At 38.1% G+C, this 22,783-nt stretch overlaps 2 protein-coding genes across 5 annotated transcripts; both read right to left on the bottom strand.

Moving 5' to 3' along the window:
- Positions 1-394: 394 nt before the first annotated feature.
- Positions 395-10,711, bottom strand: pkp1b (plakophilin 1b). 2 transcript variants are annotated; one of them, XM_029431984.1, is made up of 13 exons: positions 10,372-10,711; positions 9,556-9,650; positions 7,923-8,347; positions 7,689-7,827; positions 7,049-7,256; positions 6,286-6,454; positions 3,776-3,893; positions 2,785-2,961; positions 2,224-2,394; positions 1,914-2,067; positions 1,614-1,800; positions 1,387-1,471; positions 395-1,007 (listed from the first exon to the last, which is right to left on the bottom strand). In XM_029431984.1, exons 1-13 carry the CDS (start codon positions 10,562-10,564, stop codon positions 933-935), a joined length of 2,196 nt encoding a protein of 731 aa, XP_029287844.1. In that variant the 5' UTR covers positions 10,565-10,711; the 3' UTR covers positions 395-932. The 2 variants fall into 2 exon arrangements, with proteins under 2 accessions (XP_029287844.1, XP_029287845.1); XM_029431985.1 differs by having other exon boundaries at positions 2,224-2,391.
- A 3,441-nt stretch (positions 10,712-14,152) lies between these two features.
- On the bottom strand, positions 14,153-22,235 carry smpd2b (sphingomyelin phosphodiesterase 2b). Of its 3 annotated transcripts, XM_029432006.1 has the most exons (12): positions 21,957-22,235; positions 21,329-21,436; positions 20,495-20,614; positions 20,290-20,386; positions 20,021-20,097; positions 19,440-19,533; positions 18,544-18,633; positions 18,366-18,448; positions 17,976-18,108; positions 17,202-17,306; positions 16,888-17,065; positions 14,153-15,383 (listed from the first exon to the last, which is right to left on the bottom strand). In XM_029432006.1, exons 3-12 carry the CDS (start codon positions 20,542-20,544, stop codon positions 14,959-14,961), a joined length of 1,332 nt encoding a protein of 443 aa, XP_029287866.1. In that variant the 5' UTR covers positions 20,545-20,614; positions 21,329-21,436; positions 21,957-22,235; the 3' UTR covers positions 14,153-14,958. The 3 variants fall into 3 exon arrangements, with proteins under 3 accessions (XP_029287866.1, XP_029287865.1, XP_029287867.1); XM_029432005.1 differs by lacking the exon at positions 21,329-21,436; XM_029432007.1 differs by lacking the exons at positions 21,329-21,436; positions 21,957-22,235 and adding an exon at positions 21,465-21,879.
- Between the last annotated feature and the right edge of the window lie 548 nt (positions 22,236-22,783).

The raw sequence follows: 22,783 nt of genomic DNA, 5'->3' as shown, positions 1-22,783 counted from the left end.
AAATGGCCACATATGAGCACATAAATCTATAAGTGTAAAATTAAATGACTGTGTGGTCTCATAAATTTAAGCATGACTCCAGAATCCCTTCTTGGCCGTGGATTACATGGTTTTAACTGTGGAGGGCCAAAAATCAAATCTGCTCAACAGTTATGTAACAGCTGCAGAGTCTGGCTGTAAGCGCTTGTTCATAAGCTTCAGAAAGTAAATTACAGTATAAGGGTGGAGTGAACCGAGGTTGAAAATGTGTTGCTAATCTGCCCAGAAGCAGAAACTCTGCAGTCAAATCTCCAGAGAGGCGTGACAAGACGCGAGTAAGGTTTACTCTGCACCACTGACTGACAAATGACTGATACTTACCTCAAATTCCCAGATTTATTGACACATTAACAGCTTGAAGACTATATGTCTGACAGCTTTATTTATTACACAAGATCACACTTACATTTATAAAAAACAGATGGTTACACCACCAACAAAAGCTTAAGTCTTTATGAAATCACTGCTTAAGACAGTGTCGCTATTGACACAAAATTACTTTTTTTTTTTTACAATGTTGTAGCATGATGTTAAAACAGCAATCTGCGTGCAAAAATAAAATCTTACCCCTTGTGTTATTATCTAATAAAGCGAGCTCACTGTGCAGGCACATACACACAACTACATTAGCATTTGAAAGCAGATACAAAAACTAGCTTGTTGGTTGCATGTTAAACCTTCACCTACCAAGAAAAAGTAACCTTACAGCATTTACAGGGCTATCATACGTTCATAGAAACATTATGCATGTATTAAAACAATCTGTAAGACTTTGTGAAGTGAGAAAGGACACTGCTCAGCCTCAGTGCATTTACGTCTGGCGGATGTGCGGAGGACCTTCAGGTGAGTTACTCCGTCAAATCTCTTTCAGGAAATCGGTCCAAGCTGTCGCGTCAAGCAACAACTTGAACTGATTTATGTGCCGCCGCTGTGATGTCATTCACAAATGAAGACTTAGTCATCCCTTGCTGCAGGACAAATAGTGACATATTAGTCAGAGCACCACCTCAGTAACAACACAGTGAGTGACACATTGAAAAACAAACTAAACTGCACTCATGCCGATTCCTCAGTAACACGACCTGTGAGGTACAATGCATCGTGCTGATGTGCCATCGTACAAGTGCAAACAAAGTCCTGACACTGTTCCCTCGAAACTACTAGATTCCTCAGCTCTATCACTTTTGTGTCTCATTCACATTCACTTGGCATTTCCTCAGAACACTGCCTAATCCAACCTTTCTCACAAATACCTGAGAGAGGTGTGGACACTTGAAGGTACAAAGCAGAGCGGACACACCCAAACCATGACAGATCTTGGCACTCAAGAGTTCAGCGTCAACTCACCTTTTTCAGGAAGCTCTGTAAATCTTTTTCTGACCACAGGTTGTGAAGGAGCAGAGCTGCGGCTTTGCTGGATTTGGGGAAATGTCTGAATAGAGGGAGAGCAATCATTAAAGATCAGTTTGGACTTGAAATCTAACATCAAGCAAAACGTAATCCCTAGTGAGTCATAGGTGTTCACCGTATGTTTAATTAATCTCATCTATTGTTGTGAATACATGAAAGCTTACGTGTTTTTGCTGAGATGGTTCAGAGAGTTAATCAGGTTGTCGTTTAACAGGTGCTTTCCCATCTCAGGTTTGTTCTTAAACAGGCAGTTGGAGGTCAGGCAGGCCATGGACAGTGTGTCATCAGACTCATTTCCTTCCTTGGTGCCTGCGCTGAGGATGCCCAGCAGCTCTGGGAGGGCTTTATGAGCTTCAATAACGAGGAAAACAAAACTACTCAAATCTGACATCGACTCTGGAGCAAAAGGTATTGTAGCTTCCTAAAACAGGTGAAGAGAACAGCCTAAAACACCTGCGTCTTACCTAAGGCGCTGTGCAGGTTTGGGTTCTTGGTCAGGTTTCCTACCAAAGCCACTGTGTTCCTCTGCATTTCGATTTTGTTTGATTTTAAAAGAGGAGCGATAACTTGCAGGCCATTCAGTTTCTGCACAATGATCTGGCTCATTACACCGGAAACCTATGAAGACAGAAAACCAAATAAACAACATCAGCTTGAGTGGATGCATCAATCAAAACATGCATATGTAAAGTTAACCTACAAGTTTTATAGGTATAAATCAAGTGTTATTTTCTTCCTAGTCAGTGTGCAACAGCACAACATGTTTTTTCTTACAATGCCTTCTTGTGCAGTGAGGTTCTGCAGGGCTCCACAACAGGCTTCCTGCGTTTCTTCTCGCTGGCTAGTGCTAAGCAAAGACAGGTAGTCCTGCAGAGTTTTTGAGTGGATCAGCCAACCGGCCCCATTAGGTTGTGGATCCTCAACGACTGGGAAGTCAAAGCTCTGCTGGACAAAAAAAAAAAAGGGCAGATCAGCCTCAACGTGTAGCTGCTACATCTAAAACGGTTTAAACACAATGTGTCACACTGAAGCCGGACAAGTTTTACCGTTTCTAAAAGGTAACACCTTCAGGAATCGAAGCACAAATTGTCACACTTTCACTCAAAGCCTTTTAAAGCATGTATTTACCATCATTATGTTGGTTCAATTAAAGAACAAGTCACACTGATGAAAAGGATTAATGACAGACAGCCACACTGACAGATACAGTCTGACGAGACAAGCTGACTGGCAGGCACTTGCAGGAAGATTTCTGACATATTTAAAAGCATCCCTTCGGCCCTGGTCTACAGCCTTATGTATGCTTGTCCCTGTCGTGCACCTCCCTCGTCTCACCTCGAGTTCAGACGATTTGCTCTGGGGACTGAAGCAGCTGATGGGGCCGCCGTCGCTCGGGCTGTGGGACCTGTTGACAGTCTTGACCAGCGCTGTGATCCTGCTGAACAGAGCCGGAGCCTCGGCCTCCAGCTGGAACGTCAGGTTGTGCAGGATGCACACGCAGTTTTCTACAGACTGTTTCAAGAGGTAGAACGACACACAACATAATGGCACACATGAGACTCACACACAGAAATAGCAACACCTCTGCTAATGCTCAATAATGCTCAACCTTTGCAAACATAGTGTTAATTCAATTGACTTAAAATAGAAAGTCTCAATGCCTATTGAGTATTGAAATATTTAAATAAGCGTATATATATATATATATATATATATATATATATATGTATATATATGTATATATATACTGTATATGTATTATAAGCTGTAATACAGAGATTTGTTGTAATATATTGATTTGAGACTAAATATTTTACTGCCTATAGAGCATTAACAAATTTCTAAAATAGAAAATTACACAAATGAAGACAACTAATGATTTAAACACGGCAGTAAAATAATAAAACAATTAGTTTCATTGAATATGTGTCAAACGAAGCGGTTAACCTTCACGAGAAGTCTCAGCGGTGACCATCATCATAGCATTTAAATAATCCAAAATGCCTATACAGTATGTACTTCTCAAATCATTGGTTCGTATACATGTCTGTATAAAGGCCACACACTATAGAACGTAGTGTTCTGTGCACCTGAGCACATCATGACTCACATGCGCCTTTGATTGCAGTACAACTGCTTTTTGCAAACTACAATAGGAGTCTGGTTAAGTTCAAACCGCAGCTCGTCGCTATAGTGACAATGTTTTTTTGTTCGTTCCAAGGTGTGACATGAGAGTGAAAGAGAAAAGCGGTGCAGAGAAGTCTCACCTCGACTGGACTTAACGTATACGTACATGAACATATTTTTATTTTTAAATCTTTCTTACCTTATCGTCTGGGTTTCCTGCTTCCACGCAGTCTCTAACATAACGAACCAAAGAGTCGACCAGACCGCGACACTTTCTCATCGACTGTCTGTTGCTTTGTTTCGTACTGCTTAAGTTTCTGTCGGAAAATAAATAAAGGATGTTAAACATTGTTTTGGCACATTAAAGAATATACACACACTCTTACTTTACTTGAGTGTTTCCATTTCCTGCTAATTTATACTTCAGGCAAATATTGTACTTAGTTGATAACTTTAGTTACTTTAAAAGGTTCAGATAAGTAATAAAAAATATAATCAACTAATAATTGATAATGCATATTATGTATTATTATTATTATCATTATCATTATCATCATTATTATTAGTAGTAGTAGTATTATTATTATTATTATTATTATTATTATTATTATTATTATTATTATTATTATTAGTATTATTATCATTATTATTATTAGTAGTAGTAGTAGTAGTGTAGTAGTAGTAGTAGTAGTAGTAGTAGTAGTAGTAGTATTATTATTATTATTATTATTAGTAGTAGTAGTAGTATTAGTAGTAGTAGTAGTAGTAGTAGTAGTAGTATTATTATTATTATCATTATTATTATTATTATTATTATTATTATTATTATTATTATTATTAGTAGTAGTAGTAGTAGTAGTAGTATTATTATTATTATTAGTAGTAGTAGTAGTAGTAGTAGTAGTATCAGTATTATTATTATTATTATTATTATTATTATTATTATTATTATTATTATTATTATTATTAGTAGTAGTAGTAGTAGTAGTAGTAGTAGTAGTAGTATTATTATTATTATTATTATTATTATTATTATTAGTAGTAGTAGTAGTAGTAGTAGTATTATTATTATTATTATTATTATCATTATTATTATTATTATTATTATTATTAGTAGTAGTATTATTATTATTATTATTATTAGTAGTAGTAGTAGTAGTAGTAGTAGTAGTAGTATCAGTATTATTATTATTATTATTATTATTAGTAGTAGTAGTAGTAGTAGTAGTAGTAGTAGTATTATTATATATTATTATTATTATTATTATTATTATTAGTAGTAGTAGTAGTAGTAGTAGTATTATTATTATTATTATTATTATTATAGATAAACTTTAATGATGGGAAATTCAAGAACTACCCGTACTTTACACACTGCTGGGTAGCTAATTTGTTGGTTATATTTTGTATTAATAATCTGAATTTGTAAAGTAACTAGTAACTAAGGTTAAGCAATACATGTATTAAAAAGTTCAGTAAAATTAAAGGTTTCCAGAAGCGATGGAATTGTCCGATATTAATTTCACCTCGCCTTAAAAGTAAACAGGAGTAATCTTGTTCAGTCAGGAAAAGTAATAAAACAAGTTAATTAGAGCTCTCACAGAATGACACAGGGAGTCCATGTTTTACATCTCAGCCATGTGCTTGCTGATGTAGTAGATAAGATCACTATTATGCTTATATCACCTGTAACTGTGGTTTGATTGAAGGCCATGTCATTTACATTCACATTATTAAAACACATGCCGATCCTTTTTCTTTTTTTAAATCGAACAGAAAAGCTATTTATTGCTGCAGACAGACGTGTAAAGATTTGGAAATAAAAGGCTCGAGTTATGTACAGATTATCTGCAGATTAGATATTAGAAACAGTATAATGCAACACACACACACACACACACACACACACACACACACACACACACACACTTAATACAGTTTAACAGTAGCACAAACTACAGCCTCCAAAAATACCTTAAGGTTCAATCTCTCTAAAAATGGTTTAGCAAAAACTTGAACTGGCAAAAAATGAAGACAGGATTTATTGCAGGGTTGTTGTTAAGTGTACTTAATAAACTGGCAACTGATTCTTATGGTGATGATATTTAAACACGGGTGACAAACAGGTATAGGGCTCTGTCTAATTTGTATTTGTACTATTAATCTATCCTGGTCCCGGTCTATAATGTTCATTATCTCTGACATTGATTCAAACTGCGCACCCTTAACGTCACATTCACCCCGCCCCGTGTGTAATCATCAGCAGATTGAGAGCCTGCGACGGAGAGTAGTCGTAGTTAATGCAATACAACAACTGCTATCAGTCCTGGTAGTTCACAGTATCGGCCAGAGTTGTTCACATCCACTTGGACTAATTCAGGCCTTGCAAACATGATAAGGGAGCAAACTGACTCTTATTGAGATTCATACTACTCACAAATCTTTTTCTCATGCACATCTTACTCAAACAGAATAAATCCCTGCAGGAAAACCTTCATATCAGCATGCCAAGTTATACACAATTCCCTGGAGTGTGTTTGATATTTACAGTTGTTGTAATGTATGAATGTCATGTATAAATATTAAATAATGTATTTATAGTTTGGTCCAGAGTTGGGCTACACATAGGTGATAAGATTCTCAGCTTTATAAGAAATGAAGACACTGGCATCATGGCATCAGGTGCTCGGTTGCAGTTTTTTCGCTGACCTTAGACATCCCGTGGTGTTAAAGAAGACCTCGGCGTCCTGGGTGCTGCTGTTGGTCCGGTCGGGACCTGTGGTGTAAGGCAGGATCACGCGCTCCATTAAGACAGGCAGCGCACTCTTCAGCAGGTCCGGCTTCAGGCTGTCTACAGAGGACAAATTCCACAGGAGACCTAAACAGAAAATGAAAACCTGTCAATTAAACATGCTTTCACTGCCTGTGGTAGAAACATCAAACATCATCATGTTGATTTTACAGGTTTAAGTTGTGTAAACACATGACAGGTAAACCGAACTGTTGGCCTGCTGACAGAACAGAAACTTCAGATTTTCTTGATGCTTGTAATGTTCAGATGCAATCTTAGTTTTAAAGATAAATGTCACTATCTGTCGTGTGAGGTAACACGATGGTGATTGTGCCTATGGCCCACTGATAAAAAGGCCCGGCATCTGTAGTATTTTATGGGGAGAGAGATGGTAAAAACACACTTGCAATAACCGCATAAGATTTGTAACCATTTAACACATTTCCATCTAAATCAACATTACTAAAACAGTCGTGAGGTGATTTGGGCAATATCCTTCAACACTGTGCAGAACGACATCACTCAAGAGCTTAGTGATTGACAGCAGGATCTAAACAGGATTATGTTATGTTATCATACCACACACACAAGTGTCTCTCTGTCTGGCTTGTTAGCGTAGATAGGTGTGTATGTCCCCGTATGCGGGCCTACAGGGTTGCATGTTTCAGAGATAACGTGTACCTGTCAGCTGTTTCTGTGTCTCCACAGAGTCTGTGTCTTTGAGCAGAGCCACAGTCTCCGTGATGCCACCCGAGCGATGTATCTGCTCCTTGTTGTTGTTGCTTTTAAAGGACAGGTTACGGAGGGCAGCCGAGGCCGTCTCGTTGACTTGTGAACTGGAGCTGTGCAGCAGATCCACCAAGGGTTGAATCCCATTGAGCTTCAACACCTGCGAGACGAGAGGGCGTCAGGAGTTAGCATAGCAGTAATTTACCTCAGTCCAAATGATAGAGATTTAATCCATATGAAGCCTATGAAAGATTAGTTAAATAATACTTCACTCAACACGTTTTTCAGCCATTCTATGCATTTTCATCCTGTAGCTTCCTCTCTACAGTCGTTTATTGTTAGAGGGGAAGTCCGCCATTTCTGTGCAGATCAAATTACAGATCCAAGCACGAGGGACTTGCAAGAAATACCAGTTTACTAACACTTACTTCTAAATCTGCACTGGAGTTTTGACTGACATGGGGTGAGGAGGCAATGACTGAATTTTCATTTTGGCAGGACAATATATTTACTCTACATTAGTCAATCAAGATTTCCATACGGAAATGATAAGCCGTCTGTCAACATGATAAGAACATAACAAGCCAACCACCTCCTCTTTAGTGTTGTCAATGAAAGTGTTGTGCTGTATGTAGGAAGCGCCACAATGCTGGTACGTCGCATCCTCATTGGAAAGATACTCAACAGCTTCCTTCATACTGATATCAGCAACTCCACTGTTCTCATTTGACCTGTGAGAAAAAGAAATGCGAGTTAAACAAAACTGGGAGTTATGTGATTCATAAAGTCTGAAATTAGGAAAATGAGGCATGTTATTCCCACTCACCCAGAATTTCCTCTTATCTTCACAGCAGTCTCAATAACCGGAGGCTTCGAGAGACTTTTGGTCACTTCACCTTGGCTGCAGATGAACTGGTTGCTTGTTTTGGTCAGACCTAGTGTGCCATTCATAGCGACCTGAGGCTGAGGAAAATGCTGGGACGTGGCGCTCGTCATGAACTGAGTGGAGGCCCTCTCTTGTCTGTAGGACACATTGTTGGACGGGAGTCTCTGCGAAGGAGCAGAGCGTTTTGGCACGGAGCGATGCCAGGCCATATCAGGCTCGCTGTAGCTGGTGTTGTTTGGACCGACCGCCATGGAGCCGAGGCTGTAACCCCTCTCATATTGATAGGTAGAACCTGTGTTCCTGTTCACACTGGTTCCCTGATTGATGTTAACTGAATGCCGGTTGATGCTTTTCTCTTTGCCAACCTGCAGAGCCAAAAAACACATGTGTTTGCAATGAAAGATAATCTTGTTTTGTGAAGGCTTATTTCACCAGACAAGGAGACAGATTGACTGACTTGAAATTGGCATTGGCAAATTAAATACTTTTTTGTTACGCAGCACTGGAGGCGCTTTATATGATGGGCTGGCAGCTTCTATGGGAGAGGCCTGTAAACATATTTCAGTGAGAGGAGACAGAAAGTCTTTGGAAGGATCTGGAAACAGCTTGTTGAGGACGATTCTTCAACAGAAAACATTTTTTTATTATTATTTTTGTAATTCTGAGCCACCTGATCCAAAGAAATAAGGGGCAGTGTTTAACTTCTAAACTGCGTCCATACAATCTCTAATGTTCATATTTTAGTTGCAGTAGTTTGGCATATTCATTGTATTATTTATAATGTGTATTGCATTTCATTTGTAATGTCAGTCAGACTGCTGAAACTCTGCTGGTCTAGAAAACGACCGCATATTCATTCATATTCGAAGTGAGGTGGTGGTGTTTCTGCCACTTTGAATAAACAAACTATAAAAACAGACACAGAACATGGCTGTAATATTAACAAGTGAGTCAGGTACAGGCAGCTGTACTTCTTCTCCCTCTGTACTGAGGGCAGACTGGAGCTACAGTGACTCAGTCAGATGCTAACGTCAGCAGATATCTCTGCAGCACAACACAAAGACGTCTTCGACACAACGTCAACACTGTTACCTCTTCACATTCTGTTGATAATGTGAGTTCATTGTTTAAATGTTGCCACATCTTACACATTGAATCTTTAATAATTGGTTATAATAGGCATTTTCAAGCTGGTTCTCTAACGGGCAGTTATCACAATGTTCTTACACTGTATAGACAAAACAATTAATCATTTACAGAAATGGGCATTTTTCACAATTTTCTGACACCAGAAAAAAAACTATTAATTAAATATGTGACAGATTTATCAACAATGAAAATAATCTATTCTTAATGATGTTTTAAATACTTTTACACTTGTAAAAGAAATAGTGAGTAATAAATAACCGGCTACACAATGCACCATGTGTAATACTAATTTGACTTTTATATTGAGTACTCGGTCTCGCATCATTACCTCTCTGTCATGACACTGTGATGATAACACAACCAGAAGAGTCACTCTTGCCAATTTATCGTGTGATATGAAATACAGATAAACTCCACAACTTACAGATTTAGAAAAGCCATTCTCGAAGAAGATGCCTCCATTAGACGCGCTGGACTGTGACTTTGAAGGCTCAAAGAACACAGAGTCATATGTAGGAGCTGAGGAGAAATGTGCAGCGTCATCAGCTGTTATCATATAGCTGAGATCAAGGTCATTCATTTATTACCTTTGTGTAAGGAAGCAGATGTATGCTCAACGATAATAGTGATAGTGATAGTGAATAGATAATAAAAAATAAAAGAAAGTCTTCCGCACATGGTGGAGATTAAAACAAAAATTAAAATAAATGATTGTTATTTTTGATTTAAAATATGTAATGCTAAATATCATATACAGACAGGTCTCTGGTTTTAATCCTGTAATCACTCAGGATGCTTTGGAGAATATATATATATATATATATATATATATATATATATATATATATATATATATATATATATATATAATTAATTATAATTATAATTATAATTATATTATATTATATATTATATATAATATTATTTGCCGTAGCCAGGGTCTTAGAATTACAGAGGTTTTTGTTGCATTAAAAGTAAATTGAAACATATTGAGTTTATTATTCTAAAAGATATTTTCTGCAAATATTATTTAAATGGAGCAAATCTTTAAAAGAAATTCTCCTGAAAATCATCTGCTTAAAAATTCTAAATACTTATTTCCCAACACAAAAGGTCTAAATGGTGTTTAAAGCTGCTAGAAATACTGAATCCTGGAGATAAAATACTGCAAATTAAAAAGTTTAAAATATAAAACACAACAGAGGTGTATGCTCGGCCCGCGTGTGTTGGCTGCTCTTACATGTTGGAGATAAAGAAGTAGATCCTGTTCTGTTGGACAGCCTGGATTTGGACTTGCTCCTCCTGATAGTCTGCACTTGTTCCAGGACGCGCTGTTGGCCCGACCGGCACCGGTCAGGGGACGGCAGCGCCAGCGACGTGTCGTTCGCATTCCCGATGGAAATCACAGATTTCAGTGGATGCAGACTTGTCATTTTTCTTTAACTTTCCGGGGTGGCAGCGCCAACAACATCCAGAGGAGGCTCGTTCAGGAAGCCGGTCCGCTGCAGAGTGTCGGTGTTTGTCAGAGGTAATGATAACGCACCTTGCCCTGACCTGCAGCACGAGACCGCGCCCATACAGCCACAATAGACCGACACGACTCCGCACTCTGTCTTACTTGTCTTGACAAATGCCTCATTGGATGGTAGGAAGTGTGCAGCTGGTTAAAGTATTCCCCACTGGCTAACAGCTCCTGGAAGCAATGCAATTAATTATTCACTTAAGATACAATTTAAGGTATTTATATTTAGGCTATTTTAGTATTTCCATTTTTATTTTTTATTAAAATCTTTATCTAAAACCTATGAAGATATTCTACAAAACAATGCATTATTTAAACTGCGTACCAGTATAAACAATAGCTCCACCTGCACCTACTACAACATAAATGCCTACAAATCATAAAGTGTCAGTAAAGATAATTGTATGTTAATTAAATCCAAGGTGGAAGAAATAGTCAATAATAATTAATTTACTTAACAATAGTAAAAATACTCCATCACAAGCAAAAACCTGCCAGAGGTCAAATGTACAAAAGGTAGGCCGACTGATTTATTATTATATTTTTAATACAGATGTATTAATGGTAAAATGAAATTACTTTTTACTTCTTAGTCCAGTGCTTCCCAACCGAGGGAGGATTCTGATTTGAGAGGATTAGTGGAGCAGGAAAGACAAAACTCTGCAACACAGATGACTTATTTCTTGAACTTTAAACTTTTGTATATTTTGTATATTATATTGGATAATTGTACTTCTTTGGGACTTGACAGCCAACAGTTATTTACATAAAACAGCCAACTTTGAAACATGACTAGTTTCCCAATTAAGCACTTTAACTGCAACAAATCAAACAAAACTTTGCACAATCAACACACAAAATTGACTAGATTAGGACAGATAAGGAAAAACTAACACAAGAGGTGGAAATGTAGATTATAATCATGCTATGATCCAAGAGAAATGATATGCAAAAGTGAGTTTTACCCTCCACAGCAGCTGAGTTCAGATCAGTGCATGTGATTCCTCCTTACCTGCAACTACTGCAAGAGTTGGGAAATGATGCCCTCGCTAGAGTACACGGCAAGACAGCAAAAGTAGTTTGACAGGGATTCTGCTCAATTTATTTTTGCTCCTTTACTTAAAGCCATTCATGAGAGAGAAATATGACTTTTGTTGAAAATGCACAAGTGAAAATAAAAAAGCAGCTTACTTGGAAGGAAGAAAACATTATATACTTACTGAAATCGTCACGCAGAAAGGCCAGAGTTGCACAAGAGCTGTGTAGCAAGTGTTTCACACAAACAACCTCTCATTTAAATTCTGTTCTCCTGAACTACACAGCTTCATTATTCTCACCGTACCGGTATCAATCTTTTGTATCATGCTAAAGAAGAATTATCTTCAGGCTAATTCACATTAGGTCTAGTGTATGCTAATTCACATTAGGTCTAGTGTAGCCTAATTTACATTAGGTCTAGTGTAGCCTAATTTACATTAGGTCTAGTGTAGCCTAATTTACATTAGGTCTAGTGTAGCCTAATTTACATTAGGTCTAGTGTATGCTAATTCACATTAGGTCTAGTGTAGGCTAATTTACATTAGGTCAAGCATATGCTAATTTACATTAGGTCTAGTGTAGCCTAATTCACATTAGGTCAAGCGTATGCTAATTCACATTAGGTTTAGTGTAGCCTAATTCACATTAGGTCTAGTGTAGGCTAATTCACATTAGGTCTAGTGTAGCCTAATTTACATTAGGTCTAGTGTAGGCTAATTCACATTAGGTCTAGTGTAGCCTAATTTACATTAGGTCTAGTGTAGGCTAATTTACATTAGGTCTAGTGTAGGCTAATTCACATTAGGTCTAGTGTAGCCTAATTTACATTAGGTCTAGTGTAGGCTAATTCACATTAGGTCTAGTGTAGGCTAATTTACATTAGGTCTAGTGTAGGCTAATTCACATTAGGTCTAGTGTAGCCTAATTCACATTAGGTCTAGTGTAGCCTAATTTACATTAGGTCTGGTGTAGCCTAATTTACATTAGGTCTAGTGTAGCCTAATTTACATTAGGTCTAGTGTAGGCTAATTTACATTAGGTCTAGTGTAGGCTAATTCACATTAGGTCTAGTGTAGCCTAATTTACATTAGGTCTAGTGTAGGCTAATTCACATTAGGTCTAGTGTAGCCTAATTTACATTAGGTCTAGTGTAGGCTAATTTACATTAGGTCTAGTGTAGCCTAATTTACATTAGGTCTAGTGTAGGCTAATTCACATTAGGTTTAGTGTAGCCTAATTCACATTAGGTCTAGTGTAGGCTAATTCACATTAGGTCTAGTGTAGCCTAATTTACATTAGGTCTAGTGTAGCCTAATTTACATTAGGTCTAGTGTAGGCTAATTCACATTAGGTCTAGTGTAGGCTAATTTACATTAGGTCTAGTGTAGCCTAATTCACATTAGGTCTAGTGTAGCCTAATTTACATTAGGTCTAGTGTAGCCTAATTTACATTAGGTCTAGTGTAGCCTAATTTACATTAGGTCTAGTGTAGGCTAATTCACATTAGGTTTAGTGTAGCCTAATTCACATTAGGTCTAGTGTAGGCTAATTCACATTAGGTCTAGTGTAGCCTAATTTACATTAGGTCTAGTGTTGTAGGGACAAAGCCACAGTATTGTGTTGCAGGTAATGGCACTAAAGGTGATGATTTACATTTTTACCTGCCGTCAGTTAAACCCATTGATGGGATTTGCTGTGTGAAAAAAAATGTAGCTTTTAAAAATGTACCACACCCATGGGAGCTCTTCCCCCGAGGACGTATCTGTCAAATGTCTTCAACTCCTCTCACATGCTCGGACATCTTTTTCTTCAATTGCTTGTTCAGAGCCAGTTTGGTTTTAGGGTTTTAATTTGTAAAGTTCACCCGTCTCGTGTACTTACATTGCTCTCTAGTGGTGTAGAGCCTATCATACACTGACGTGTCCCATTCATCCAGAGACACAGCAGTCAGGAAACATGAATTTAAAGTCTTTATTATTGCCTTCATAATCATGCCTATCACAATTTTCAATTGGAATTAACATCAGGTATTACTTCAAATTGTATTACCTTTAAATAAGAATTACCAAGTACTTTTCCAACATGGAGGTGAAAGAATACAGTTTAAAAATGATCATCGTTAGGCTTTTGCTGAGTCATAACACTGTTTTACAGCAACATGGATTGCTAAGTAATTTCTTATTTCACATACAAAGGAAATGGTTTATCTGGTAAGTCCACTAAGTGCACTGCACACTACAGATATATTAAGCATTCTTAATTCTCTACAGTACATGTTTTTTAAAAACGTATTCATGTGATTGAATTAGGTCAAGGTTAAAAGTACATATATATAATATATATATATATATATATATATATATATATATAATATATATAATATAATATATATATATATAATATATATATATATATTATATTATAATATATATATATATATATATATATTATATACATATTTAATATATAATATATACACACATACATATATACACACCCACACACATTCCCTCTGCTATACTTTGGGACAGAATAGTGTAGATTGTCTCTAACAAAGATACTTTCCAGTGCAAGACAGTGAACATGAGACATGCAGATAGAATTTGTCCCTTTTCCTACAATACTACACTGAAAAGTCTTAACTGCATGAGGCTCCATGTTTGTAAGTGCTACTGGAAGCTCTCAACAATCTGTCCTGCAGAGAAAAAGTTAATGACCTAAAGGCAAACCTTCTACATACGGAGTGTCTGTGTCCTCTGTGCAGCGGAGAGCACAGTGCTTCTTTCTGTAAGTAAATCAGCTAACGGTCTGGACCCACTATGATAGTGTCCAAATCACAGAAGGGAAGCATGAAAACAAAAACAGAAACAACTGGTCCCGCTGAAACTACTGGTGGATGGAATGCAAGTCGGATCTGAGGCTTAAGAAACACAAATGGTCACATTTATGACTTTTAGGAACAGCAGTAGCACAGAAGCATCATACTATATAACAGGAAGCGTGTTTGTTGAGGTGCATCGAGAGGAAATCTAGGGGTGGAAAAGCCTAAAAGACGAGTATATAAAAAGTATAAAAAAAGGTCGAAGCATGTGTCCTGCACTACTTTCAGAAATGTCCTTCAAAAACTACTTCATTCTGCAGTACAAATCTAAATCTCGAGAGCATTAAACACAATCAGAGGATAAAGGACTTCCTTTAACATTCATCTTAGAGCTCACTTCAAAGGCTCCTCTCCATGAGCCCACTTGGACCCAGTTAGCTCCTCTATTATTTCTCTGTAGCCAATGCACCGGGCTCATGACCCTCTGGGGGCCTCCGCTGGGCGTTGTGGGGCTGAGCCACAGGAAAGCCCCTGAGCTTCTCTTGCAGACTTCCTACAGCCAGCCTCATCTGGTCTTCAGCCCCCTGAAGAGCTTTCAGCTCCATGGTATAGAAGATGTACAGCAGAAAGGTGGTCAGCAGGATGGCGAAGCACAATGCAGCCAGCAGGTAGAAGGATGTACGAGGGAAAGGTTGTTCTGCTCCCAGGGCCAACCAGGGCACCGCAGCGATGGCCAACTCCAGAAACAGCAGAGCCAACCCCATCACTCCGGTGCGCGTTGCTGTGTAGCGCATCCTCTCGGCACAGTGCAAGCCCACTTTGACTTCAGTGCGCGCCTCTGTCACAATGTCGACCAACTCAGCCACCTTCCCTGAACACATGACAGACAGACAGACAAACAGTTGATGTTGGTAGGTGTGTTTAACACAAGTTGAACGAGTGCTTGCAGGATCGAGAAATACCACTTTCAGAGAGTATTACTTTGTAAAAATAGCATCAGGCCTATTTGACTGTTATGTCAGTGTTTTTATTGTCCTCCGCTGTCACTGTGGAAAGAAATCATTAATCTGCTTCGTGTGATTTTGACATAAAAGAAGTGACGGCACGGTCGGTGTCTCCGTTCATCTTTTCCCTTCTTTCCCTTTTAAATGCATGATCTACAAGCTTGTTCTGTATTAATAAAACATTTGATTAATTAATACAAATAAATGAATAGAAATAGAGCGCTATTAAATATGTATTTTTATCATTAAAAAAATTCAAATGAAGGGGAATAATAGATCAAGACTATTGAAGACCCCGTCCGTCAAAATGATGAAAAGTCTACAGCCACGCTAGCAGCTGTTAGTCTTTATTTAAACACCATTCGAACAGGATTAACATTACATATTCACTGTGCTCTTCGTTAAATTAACTCATTGTATCATTATGAACATGATGAAATTACAGGCATTCTGCAGGACCAGCCAAAAGAGAACACCAGTACCTGTAGCTGATGAGCTCTTATGGCAGGGGTGTCAAACATGCGGCCCGCACTTACTGTGATCAGTAAGTTGTAACACACATGTGTAAATGATAAACTAATACCATTATTGAAATTGCACATTTTGTTTCTTAAGAACTTTCAGGTTGTTCATAATGTTTTGTAAAAAGATTAAGTTTGAACATTTTCAGAATGTACTTTTTTGCACTAAAACGAAGGAAACATTTGGAGTTGTTGTTATTTAAAGGTTATTATGCTGTGATGTTACTGGACCGGCCCACTTGAGATCAAATTGTGCTGCATGTGGCCCCTGAACTAAAATGAGTTTGACACCCCTGTCTTATGGAGTCTCGCCCTCCTGATCGCATGTTGGTGTAACATGTTTACGTCTACCAGGCCAGCAAAGATATTTTTGACTTCTTCCATCTTGAATCTTTAGGAGTCAAATTTCACACGGAGCTGATAAAAACTGTTCAAGGATCCACAGCTTTAAAATACAAGTTTATACAGCAGTTAAAAACAGCAGCATTAATTGGGGTTGAAAAACGACACCCACGCAGTCTGAAAGTGGATTTAGGCATAGCAGCAGCTGTTAACTGATGTTCAGCTGATATTTACCTTGTTCACTACTTTAGTTTATTGTGTTAGCATGCTAACATTTTGCAATCAGCACTACACAAAGTACAGCTGAGGCTGATGAGAATGTCATTCATTTTACAGGAATCATAAACCAAAGTATTGGACAAAATGACCTCATGAAATGTCAGGAGGGAAAAAAGTTTGTTATATTTAATCCGGAGTGGGGCTTGAACGAGTGTAAAAAATGTCATGATAATCCATTCATAACTGTTGAGATATTTCAGTCCTTGGAGCCACCCTGCTCTACACATACCTGCAGCAGAGTCCAGAATCTTTGGTTGTCTGTCACTTCCGATCTCAGCTCGAGTGTTTGTCTCCAGCCTCAGTCCGGCAGTCAGAGCCTCATGGTCTGAGTACGGGAAAGGATGGTCCGGGACGGAGCCTTTGGTGGTGGACATGAAATCACAATAAACGTCCGTTTTGGGAGAACCCTGAGAAGAAGAAAAAAAGAGAGAAGAGAAACGGGCCTTGGGAATCAAAATACATTACAAATGATTCGGATGTCTCCATCATCTGAACTTGACCGGATAAAAAGAGAGAAAGTGACAACATAAAGCTTAAACGCACCTTAAACAGGATGTAGTCGATTCTAATTCCCTTCTCAAAGGGACAAAGCTCCTTTTTATTGATAAAAGGGTTGTCAGCTATTAGAGTCATACCATCCTCACATCCCTGCAACAGAAAATCATTCTTAACATTTATATAAAAAATAAATAAAAAATAAATAAAAATAACAAACAGAAGGGATCGGCAATAAGACTGGAAAAGGAGAGCCAGGTTGTAAATTTAGGGAATGTATTTTTATTTTAACTTGTTTTCTTTATTTTTAAATAAATAAATAAATATATATATATATATATATATATATATAAAGAAAACAAGTTAAAATGAAAATACATTCCCTAAATTTACAACCTGGCTCTCCTTTTCCAGTCTTATTGCCGATCCCTTCTGTCACTTATGATGACATTTAACTCACTGGCTCAATCCTTGATATATGGGGCCACAACGATTATGCTTGATATGTCTTTATCATTTTACAGAACTATTTCTGACTTTACTTATTTAAATTGTGCGTGCAAGTGCATTGGGCGATCACGGCCTACTTGTAGGTCACAATGCATTTTCATTCACACTAAAGGTTTAGAGAATGTGGTTAAATTGGGGAGCTGTTTTAAACGTGTATGATTGCTAGCCATCCGTGCTGTTGTAGAGCCGTCTACGACTGTCATTGTGCACCATATATTATCATTACAACTATAAACAGTCTGGCCAAAGCTACTAGATTTAGTCTATTGTTGCAGACAAAATAAACCTAAAAGCATTGTTGTAACTACCTACATCAAACTTAGCAGTCTCTAAATAAGAGTCTTGGAGTCCAGTGTAAGACCTCAGTAGTCTGTTGCCGAGGTCCTGAGGGTGCATGTTGAGGTCGCCACCTAGAATCACCATATCTGCTCCAGCTGAGGTGTGGCTAACAGGTGCAGAAAATCACATTATTACCAATGACACAAAACAAGATGGAACTTTATTCAAAAGTAATTACTGATTCTGAATACTACAGTTTAAAGTAACACTACTGCTAGGCACTGTAGCGTTGCTTTAAACATTTCAGAAACTCAAAACAACAGCAGGTGAAAGTCACCTGAGGAAAATATGCAAATACACAAAAGAGTAAACAAATACTGGCTCACTGTCGTTGTGCAGAACTAACAAACAAAGCCACGCTACCGGATGAACTGCTGCAGCTCCCAGGCCTGAACCACTCTGTGAGGTAGATACGAGTCCTTGTCTCTGCAGTACTCAGCATGTAGCTGAAATCAATACGCAAGGACAACAGCACTTTGTTTAATAACTGTATATAATATATGAATAGGGAGGGCTGAGAACTGACGTTAGGAAAACTTACATGAGTCACATAGACGTTTGCGGTAAGGCTGCCAATGTTTAGGACAGCCATCCCAACAGCTTTACCTCCAAACCAGTCTCCATGGTGAGCCTAAATATTAGGAAAAATACAAAACAAAAGTTAGGAGAGAAAAGGAGGTATGCTAACCTGCGAAGAAACGTCAATGCAGCTCTACATTGGTTGCCTGTACGTTTGAGAGTGGCGTTCACAATTTTAATGATTTTAAAATGATTTTAATGTGTGGGACTGGCTCATTATCCTCACTTGCTAGCTCCATGCGTACCCAAGTTAAACATCAAATGTAAAGACTTTTCAAGCCCAACAATTTAAAGACCAACACAGCATAGTTTGAGGCGGGGATCGAGGTGAATTATTGTAACACTGTAATTTTACACACACTTGACAGTCACACTTTCTCAAGGCAGGTGGCGCGTAAAACAGTGATGCAACTGTGGAACGTAAAAATAACTACATGTTCTATTCTTGCACAACATAAATTAACTTCAAGCACTTTCAATGACCCATGTCTATTTTCAAAAACTTTGATTCTCCCCTCTCAAATTTACAAACTTTCAAGGAATTCAAGGACCTGTGGGAACCACGACAAGTGCAGCCTGGGATCCCCTTGTTGATATATTTTTTTTATCGTTTCTTCCGTTTAATGGCTCTTTACTGAATTAAACTATATTGTATTGCACCATGCATCTCTTGGTTTTATGCCCTCTGTGAAGCACTTTGTAAAAGTGATGTATGAAGTTGTGAGCATTCTTTTTTTGGCAAATGATGAGATTATGTTTTTCAACAGTTTAGTTTATATTTGTTCACTTTCATCAAGTCATATTTGGAACATACAGTACTGAACACTACTTTCTGTGTGTCAGGCTGTCCAGACTTACCATGTAAGGATAACCATTCAGTGAGTAGCGAAAAAGAAACGTATCGTGGATCCTGTGTTTGGAGAAAATGGCCAGTCCACTGCCGATGACTCCACTGAAGAAGGAGAAGAAGAAAAGTGAGCAGAAGTCGTGTTGTTCCACTCCGAACAACAGCGTCAGCAGTATGTGATTATAGTTTAAAGGACAAGTCACATTTCTGGTTTCCATGTAGATCTAAATTATTCTTCAGTAAGCCCGTGTTATCTGTAGTAGATATGAGAATTTATCTACTAAAGTTGACATTTTTGTGAGCTGCAAAGGGGATTAGAAAGGTAAGGCCTTTGATTAATCCCAGTCTTATGCTTTGGTTTGGAGGTCAAGAAAGAACTAAGCTGCAAAAGCTAATCCTTAGGTGCTGCCTAGGCTGCAGTTAAAATGTGGGTCTTTGGATCAATGCTATGCAAGTACATTTTTTTGACAGAAGGGCACTTCAGGAGCCTTTTGAAAATAGGACAACTGACTCATGAATTTTAAATTATAGATTGAAAGAGTATAAAAAGGTTCAGAAAAGATTGCAACCTTAGGATGAGTAAACACATTACCTTTTGAAGTAATGAGAGTGAGGATGACTACAGGCAAGTTTCTTTTTCATAGACAGATAGTCCTTCTCACTCCACACCTGGAAAAAATAAATCTATACGTCACCCAAAAAGTAGAAATACAAGCCATCTTTGCATAATTAATATTGTTCATACAAGTTTACAAGAAGATAAAGGCTGGTCTTCATTGCAGAAAACAAAACAAACATTGAGCGGATGAGCTGAAAAAGTCAGATAACTCTTTAAAACTCTGCAATATGGCCTCCACCAACCTCCTGCAGTAAGACAATATCATGCTCTTCCTTGCACAACATATCTCCGATCATGGCATAGCGCTGCGGACAGTGTTTGCTAAGGTAGCGGATTCCCCTGAAGAAAAGAAAACCCAGAGAGAATATCGACATTGTGTTTTTGCATACATGTATCAAGACAAAAAACACAATGTATTGAGAATCTCCAAAAACCACAGCCACTGACCAGCAGTTCAGAGAGAGGACCCGGACATTGACAGATTCTGTGTTAGCCATGCTGGCAGATCAGCGGGTCAGTAGATGTGATGATGGAGTGTCAGATCAGCGGAGATGAGTGGGGCAGCTCCTAATGCGACACATACAAATGATTGTTAGAAGTTTTTAAGGTCAACTTTTGTCATCTAATCCTACATGGACACATTAGGTGGCGGGTCACGGTGCGCACACACTTTCAACATATAAGCACTGTAATACAATGAGTTGTTATATTCAAAATTGCAAAGTAAGCACCAAAAGTGCAAACCAAGCAGATTGCAGAGTGACTTTAGTTCAAGATCTTGGCCTAAAATTGTTTTAGGGATTCAGCATAATTTTAACCATTTTGACTGCAAACCTAAAAGAAATCTGATTTGATGCTCGTAAATACTTAATACTAAAGTACTAGTAAATACTGGAATAAGTAAAGGGATAGTCAGGATGGTCTAAAAATAAGCAACTATGTTTGTTTTTTAAGAATGTATTATAACTGAGCTGACCCTGGCAGGCCTCACTGTGTCATGCAGTGGGAAAATGTTGATCTTTTCAAAAAGAGACAAAGTAAAGAGGCGATTGCATTCCCTCCTTTCTCCTGGGAGTGCAACAATACACCAGCTATAAACAGAGTGCTGACATGGCTTCACTCAGTCTGGAGAAAAAGAAGGGGGAAGCAGCAATGCAGTGAAAAGCATCAAGAGGCTTTGGTGTCAGAGGTAAAAACTGGTTGTTCCTTGTGTGTTAATACAGAAAGAGCAAACAACATAAATAGACAATTTCCCAGCAATTCCTAAGGCTACACATTAACCTAAAGTGTACAGAGCATCTGTGTAGTGTGTGTATCCACAAAGGAGTGTTCAGACAGGTGATGTCGTAGCCAGGTAACAGTTTGTGGCACCGACACTGGACTTTAACCCTAAAAAAAGGAGGGTACACTTACTTACTTTATCTCAAAGAAGCTGGTGAAATGTTGTCCTTTTAATAGCATGCATGTTCGCTGAGTTTAATCTAGACCACATTGGACCAGGTCCAGATCACAAACCACTATACTTCAAAATCAGGACTAGAGAAGCCAGAGACTCTTAAAACAGTTTCAGATTTGTGAAGCCTTTATTCTATTTAGAGGTCAGGTAGAGTGACGTTAGTTCGCAGACAAGGTAGATAAAGTTTCGGCTAACGTAAATGCTACGCTTGTTAGCCATCTCATCTGAAAACGTGAGAACAGTCAGTTTCATCATCATGTAACGTCAACTGATAATATCCGACCGTTAGTCGCTTACAGGTAATGTCACGTTAACCAGCTAGAAAACGTTAACAGCTGCTAAACAACTCTAGCTAGCAATTTGACATACTAGTCTCTGTATCTGTGAACAGCTCCGGTTTCTGTTGACTTGTTACCAAAAGGTTTAATTTATTGATTAGCTAATTCAACTCACCTTACGAAACTGTTGGCGTCAGCTGAAGTTAACCGGACAGTTTGACTTACTGTGCCGTAATGTTGGTTTTTGCTGTGGACAACAAAAACTTCCTGTTAGCGTGCTAGCTAGCCAACTATTTTTGTAACCCTACTTAATTTTTATTATCATAGTTGGTTGGTCAGCATCCCAGAAAACGAACACTAATTTAGCAGTGGTTGTCACTTCCATCGCTACGTGCTTTCCACCAGCGTAAAGTCAGGTGGTATAAAAGTATTTGTGACGATTTCCGGTGATATGTTTCCCTCCAAAATAAAACAGGAAGTTGAGCCGAGTCTGCATTTCACCAACAGGACTCCCTGAGTACACACGTTTTAATTGGGGTGAATATTAACCGTGATTAACGTATTGCAGAAAACTGGATTTGAAATAAACAATAATCTATTTGTTAAATGTTTTAATTTGGAGGGATTCGCCGAACAGCCGGTTTTCACTTGACAGTCTTTTTCGGTTTGATTCCGTCTCAGCCGCAACGCACTCTGGGAAGTGAAGTTCGTTCAGTGAAACACTTGCTGCAGTCCTTCATTCAAAGCCCGAAAAGAACAGCTGTATTAACAGCAAAATTAACTTTAAGTACCAAAAGTAAAAGTATAGAAAAATGGCCCTTGTTAATAATATATTATTATAAATTCATATCAATACTGATGCATCATTGCATAAATAGTTAAATCCAGTGCTTCCCAACCTTGGGTCGACCCACTTCAAAGGATCACAAGATAGATATCAGGGGTCCTGAGGTGATTAATAGGTTATAAAAGAAGAACAAACTAAGTTCTGCCACATAAATG

This window comes from Cottoperca gobio, chromosome 5 (genome assembly GCF_900634415.1).
Source record: "Cottoperca gobio chromosome 5, fCotGob3.1, whole genome shotgun sequence".
NCBI lineage: Eukaryota > Metazoa > Chordata > Actinopteri > Perciformes > Bovichtidae > Cottoperca > Cottoperca gobio.
This window is presented reverse-complemented; position numbering and strand designations above follow the sequence as displayed.